At 42.9% G+C, this 5,583-nt stretch overlaps 1 protein-coding gene across 1 annotated transcript; it reads right to left on the minus strand.

Moving 5' to 3' along the window:
* Window positions 1–217: 217 nt before the first annotated feature.
* On the minus strand, window positions 218–5,226 carry LOC142492010 (uncharacterized). The gene is made up of 4 exons (XM_075594765.1): window positions 4,991–5,226; window positions 2,262–2,567; window positions 1,704–1,814; window positions 218–1,136 (listed from the first exon to the last, which is right to left on the minus strand). The coding sequence occupies exons 1-4, from the start codon at window positions 5,160–5,162 to the stop codon at window positions 340–342; spliced, it is 1,386 nt and encodes a 461-aa protein (XP_075450880.1). The 5' UTR covers window positions 5,163–5,226; the 3' UTR covers window positions 218–339.
* Between the last annotated feature and the right edge of the window lie 357 nt (window positions 5,227–5,583).

A 5,583-nucleotide genomic window follows, 5' to 3' on the forward strand; every position in this document is an offset into this window, starting at 1 on the left:
TGACTGAACATTACAATATTTTATTCTGTTGCCGTGTTGACATGTACATTATTTGCTATCCCACGTAAAGTATATGTTGCCTATTGTAACAACCTAGTTTGTGTTGCATGTGGCAGGCACCAGAAAGTGTAAAAACCAAATCAAGTATACACCGACAGGCTGCAAAACTTTTATTAACATTAACATGGCTTGTTACACATTTAAAACCAGTCAGAAACATAAGTATGACTCCAAACAAACTATGTCAGTTGCATGGCACTTACACCGGTTAATACATACGCAACATGGCATCACACAAATGTCAGGTTTTGGGGCGTGAAAACACAGGAAGAACATGTTTCACTTTTTATTTTGGGAACGCATGACGCGAGCACCAAGTGTACTGCGTACATTTTTAACTTTTTGCCGCCGTTTAGTGCCGGGTTCGGCTGCAACCCTCGGAAGGCACTCATTTGTGTTAGTATTTTCACATTCTGTGTGACTACTCACAAGACTGCTTGTTTGCTGCACATCATATTGAGACGAAAGGACACATGAAGATGTGCCTGTTGGAGTCATTGCTGGTGTGTGTGCCGTTTCGGTTGCAAAAAGTTGTACCAAGGGCACGCCACTATTATCAGAAACGTACACATTTTCACTGTGTTGTTCATTAGCAATGTTTTGATCATTACGGCATGTGTCAATGTGATGTGCTGCAATAGCACCTTGCGCTTCAGAATTGGTAGGGCAGCTCACTTCCAAACCATCAGCACCCTCCAAAGTAGCTACAAACGTCGATGGCAGAAATGATGCCACAACTGTTGACCTTTGGAGGTCATTTTGTTTCATGAAACACGTTACAATGGCCTCCATATAGGAATTATGTGTACGTAGTTCTGTAACTGTACTTCTTAAAATGTCTTTGACCTCTCTAATTTCTGTCACCATTAATTGATGCACAGACATTAATTCACTATGTTTCGCTGCATTACTTTGCAACAAACGTTGCTCCACTTCCTGAATGGCCACCAGTTCTTCATGGTTGGCGGTGTGATAGTCAGTCATGTTGTCAGTAGGATGACTTGCTACATCTATGAGGGGCGAACATGGATCCTGTGAGACATGCCGGAAACTCCTGGTTCCTTCGCTGTGTCTATCTGTGGAATAAATTATTGGTGTTACCATCAATACACAGAGAGTGTATATAAACAATAAAAATAGTATGCCACTATCAGAACACATGAACGGGTGAAAGTAAACTAGTAGCCGCAGAAAGTGCCAACCATGCATATGTAAGCAACAATGCATACATCAGTAACACTGCAAAAACATGTTTTTTTTGCAGCCAAACCGATGTGCACTTATGCTATGCACAACATTACATTCAGACCCGAAAAGGTTACTGTGTGCTGAAGTTGAAACTGACAGAGGAGTGCAGCAGAAACCATTGGGAAAAATCAAGTTAGGCATTAACATTATGTATATACCTTACGTTTTAACTGTAACTGTTTTAACAGCTTAGTTATTATAGCGTTGGTATGTAACGTTTCATGGTTTGCCACAAACCACGCACTGCAAAGTTATATGCAAATGCAATGCTGGATCGTTTGTTTCCTTATGTACTTACATAAAAACAAGTGCAAGAGACAATGTTAGCAAGGCCAAATACATGGAAACAACTGATCAGTACTGTCTGAAGGATAACATATCAGAACACAATTCACCTTCAAAAGCAGCAACTGAATTATCCGGCGACGCGACTTGTGATTGCATGCTGTGTGGTGCTGTGCCATGTTCCAAATTCTCAGACACAGCTGATGGAGAAACACCGACCTCTGCAATGTATACATACATAACATTACGGTTATTAAGCTGAACTGTCATTACTGTTATTACTACGGTTATTAAACTGAACTGTCATTACTGTTACCTTGCATACAGAGTGATGTGTGAGGTCTGTAAACTTGCCACATTTCATGTAATTGTCAGTGTCAAACGTGTAAGGATACGTCACATTTATAATTTCTGTCAAGCACTAATCTTTTCCTATAGTTTGATTTCTGTCATCATACACGCATCAACATTGTTTTGGGAAAAATTGTGCCCATGTTGCAGTGACTTTTCATCTGTTTCACACAGCAAAGTAAGCAAACACACTTTCCATAGCATTGACTCATTATTGCCTGTTGCTGTTTATTGTATCGTTTGCAGTACTATAATGGCACATCTGCAGGTCACTATCATGTACTTCTGATGATATAACATGGTGGTACATTAGTCACCTTGATTAAAATCTTCATCGAAAACACCGATATCAAAATCTCCTTCCAAACCCTCAACTTGTATCACTGGCAACTTAGAACTAAGCTGCTCCTCTAGAGGTGTGAGTTTCAAATGTACCGCTGGCGGCCCTCCCCCTGTTCCTGCGGCATGCTTGTTAATGCTCTGCAATTTGACTTTCAATTTTCTTTTGATGTCGTCAAAACGTTTCCTGCAATTGTCATGCGAACGCACTTGAACACCACATCCTGATACAGAATCCCGGATGTTCCTCCACAATTCCCTCTTCACCGCTGCTGGTGTTTTAACTGCAAATAGACATCAGGAGACCAGTTTCAAGTAATATTGATAACAATGTAATTTTATTTGCTACTGGAATCGTTGATGTCAAAGGCAACATATATATTTCTAAACTGGCGTATGGTAATGTGTCACACGGTGGGATGTATTACACGCTTTCAACTTACCAACTAGATGCCCAAACAGGCGATCATAGTTCTCTACAATTAACGTGACTAGGACTCTATTTTCTTCGTCGCTGAATTTAATGTTTCTTTTCCTACCCTCATACTGTCTTTGTGTATTTGTATGTGCAACATTGTGGTCTGTAGTGTTTCCATCTTCGACATCCATGGACGTAATGCTAATGTCCTCGTCACCATGATCTGATCCCTCACTTGCATACTCAGCATACACAGTAGCAGGAGGTGTTGGCCTTGGGGATGCATGCTCAATTGGTGGCACAGTCACACTAGCAGCAGCTGTTTGACCTGCACTACCACACACAGCAATAATAGGACTGCGACGATTAGGCGTTGCAGCCCTCACACCACCACGAAAACCGCCACATACACCATCACGTCCACTACCAGCCACAACAACACGCACACGACCACGCATACTACCACGCACACTAGCACGGTCAGAAACACGAACATAACGACGAACACCACCACGCCCATTACCACGTTCTGAACCACGAACATTACCACGTACACTCCCGTGCACTGTACCAGCCACAGCGCCACGCACAGTACCACGTTCTGCAGCACGCACATTGCCAGTGACACTACCACGCACAGTACCAGAGACAGTACCACGCACACTAGCATTTCCACGGAAACTGTGACTGGCAGCAACATTCACCCCAACAACACCATAATCCTGACTGACACACGGAGAGTCACTAGACACAGCAGTGACACTTGCAGACACACAAGGAGTACAAGTTTCAAAAGCAGACAATGTTGCACTCTCTACAACTGTATCATTTACCCTTACACGTCTGCCCACCCCACTCACTGCAGCAGCACGGCTCCCAAACGCTGTGGAACTTTCAACCACACACACATTTGTGCGTGCTGAAGCAGTGGAAATGACATGTCGCACTGCATGTGCACCACTTCTCCTCACACTACTACCGCGCGAAAGTGACATAGTTATAGTTAGCACAATGTCGTGTGGCCGCAACTACAGTCACTACACTGTCTGTCACTGAATGTCTATGACTGTAGCTAATAAAAATTGTAAAAGTGTAAAGAGAAGGTTTTTTTTTCAGTATCTGCAGCTTCACAGTGCTTCTACCACTTTAACAGAGAGACGCGCGCTGTTTCTCTGGTATGTAACTATGCAGAAGCCGTCACTAAGACGCTGTGCCAGGAATGTTGTGTTTACTTTAGAAATTTCCCGCCCACTTGAATTGAAGTCTTGCGAGACTCACGAGCGTGACTTTCACCCGCAGTGACTGAAAATATAGCCAGATGTAAGTAGCTCAGTCTGAAATGGCGCGATTAACACTCGCCAATCATACACTTTGAGACTTGATTGACGATTTGTCCTTTCTGAATCAGGCTCAATAAATACGCCACAATGTTGAACTTTTACAACAATGGCAATTTATTTTGCCGTTCCTCTCTGCATAGGCCCCTAAATCTCATACAATCCAGGAGGAGCATATGTGGGGAATAAAAAGAAGAAAACAGTGCAAATTTAAGTGTAGATGTATTGACAAAGGGTTAGATATTGATTGAAGTCTTGGCTCTAATGGTGTTCCTACTTACAAGATGATACAGATAAAAAAGCCTTTTGCAGATTGGGCTGCAGCCCCCGTGGTAGTGATGGTATGTGGATCTCCCTCCAGGCTCGTCCCCTCAATAGGGCGGAACAGTATGCAAAGGAATGGGAAAAGCACTACATAGCGCGATCATGTGGGTATTGTACTTTATATAAAAAATACACAAACAGAAGAAAAAATCTACTCTTCTACTGCCCTTAAGACACAGCCTTGCAATTCCTGTCTCAGTCTCAAATTTCTGGCAGGAGTTATGTTCCTTAAAAAAGTTAACAGGCTTCAGAAAATCCATGTCCGAATATGAAGTGCCATGGAACACATTGGATATAATTTTCTGTTTTTCAGACTCCAGAGCAATCATTTCCTTATTGAATTCGCTGCCACCTTTTTTTTCTTTTTGGCCGGTGGGTCGCTGCAAGCCATCATTTCAATTACAGCGTCCTCCACATCTATCGAAGCAGACGTTGTGGCGTGTGAACAAGTCCTTTAGAGAAATAAAGATCTCCGCAAGGACCATTCCATTTAAAACTGTATATAATGAAATTTCTTTCCTAATAGGGATGGGGGACTAGTACCTAGTGTTCCCTTGCACAAAAACTGTACATAGATTGTCCCATACAGTAAAGAATGAGGATATGGAAAACCACAGGCATAACTCACTGTTAGCTTCCAAAGTTCCACTGGTGCGGTCCCAAAGCAGTGATTCAGCGGTGTGCAATCCACCAAGACAGGGAAACAAGATACAGCTGATGAAGGCAGTACACTGCCCAAGAAGCAGGAGGAGGATCACGGCTGCATAAAAACGATTTATTTCATAAGGGGGATCAAGCATATCCCCCAACAGCAACAGTTTGTAGGAGAATTGTTGCAACTTGGTCTGTGACCTTTCCCTGTATCCTTCCTTCATATGTTGCAAATGTTATGCTCCAGTTCTACCCACCAATCAGTGCCTGGGCATGTTGGCAACACCTGGCATGGAGTGTTGCAATATTATGTTTTAAGTGTATAAAAAGGAGGGGTGGGGAGACCCCTAGCAGACAGCCTGCATAGTTACAGAGGTGTGGCTGTGACAAGAAAAAACTGCAGTGTCCAGTCCAGTTTTGGTCTCAGGCCTGAAAACCAGTCCTGTAAGCCCTGGGCAAGAAGAGAGAACAGGGGATAGGTCCCTGCAACTAGGTATGCAAGGTATCCCCTAGTTGGGTATGTGTGATGTTTGTGTGTTTTGTATAGTTGTAGATATACTTTTCCAATAA

This window comes from Ascaphus truei, chromosome 4 (genome assembly GCF_040206685.1).
Source record: "Ascaphus truei isolate aAscTru1 chromosome 4, aAscTru1.hap1, whole genome shotgun sequence".
NCBI classification, from domain to species: domain Eukaryota; kingdom Metazoa; phylum Chordata; class Amphibia; order Anura; family Ascaphidae; genus Ascaphus; species Ascaphus truei.

Bases quoted from the DNA above. Each gene is read 5' to 3' on its own strand.
- LOC142492010 (XM_075594765.1), bottom strand. From the start codon at position 5,162: ATGCTTGATCCCCCTTATGAAATAAATCGTTTTTATGCAGCCGTGATC. The intron at 1,815-2,261 runs GTGACTAATGTA...TATACATTGCAG, and splicing joins CGATGAAGATTTTAATCAAG to AGGTCGGTGTTTCTCCATCA. The intron at 1,137-1,703 runs GTGAATTGTGTT...TTTATTCCACAG, and splicing joins TTCAGTTGCTGCTTTTGAAG to ATAGACACAGCGAAGGAACC.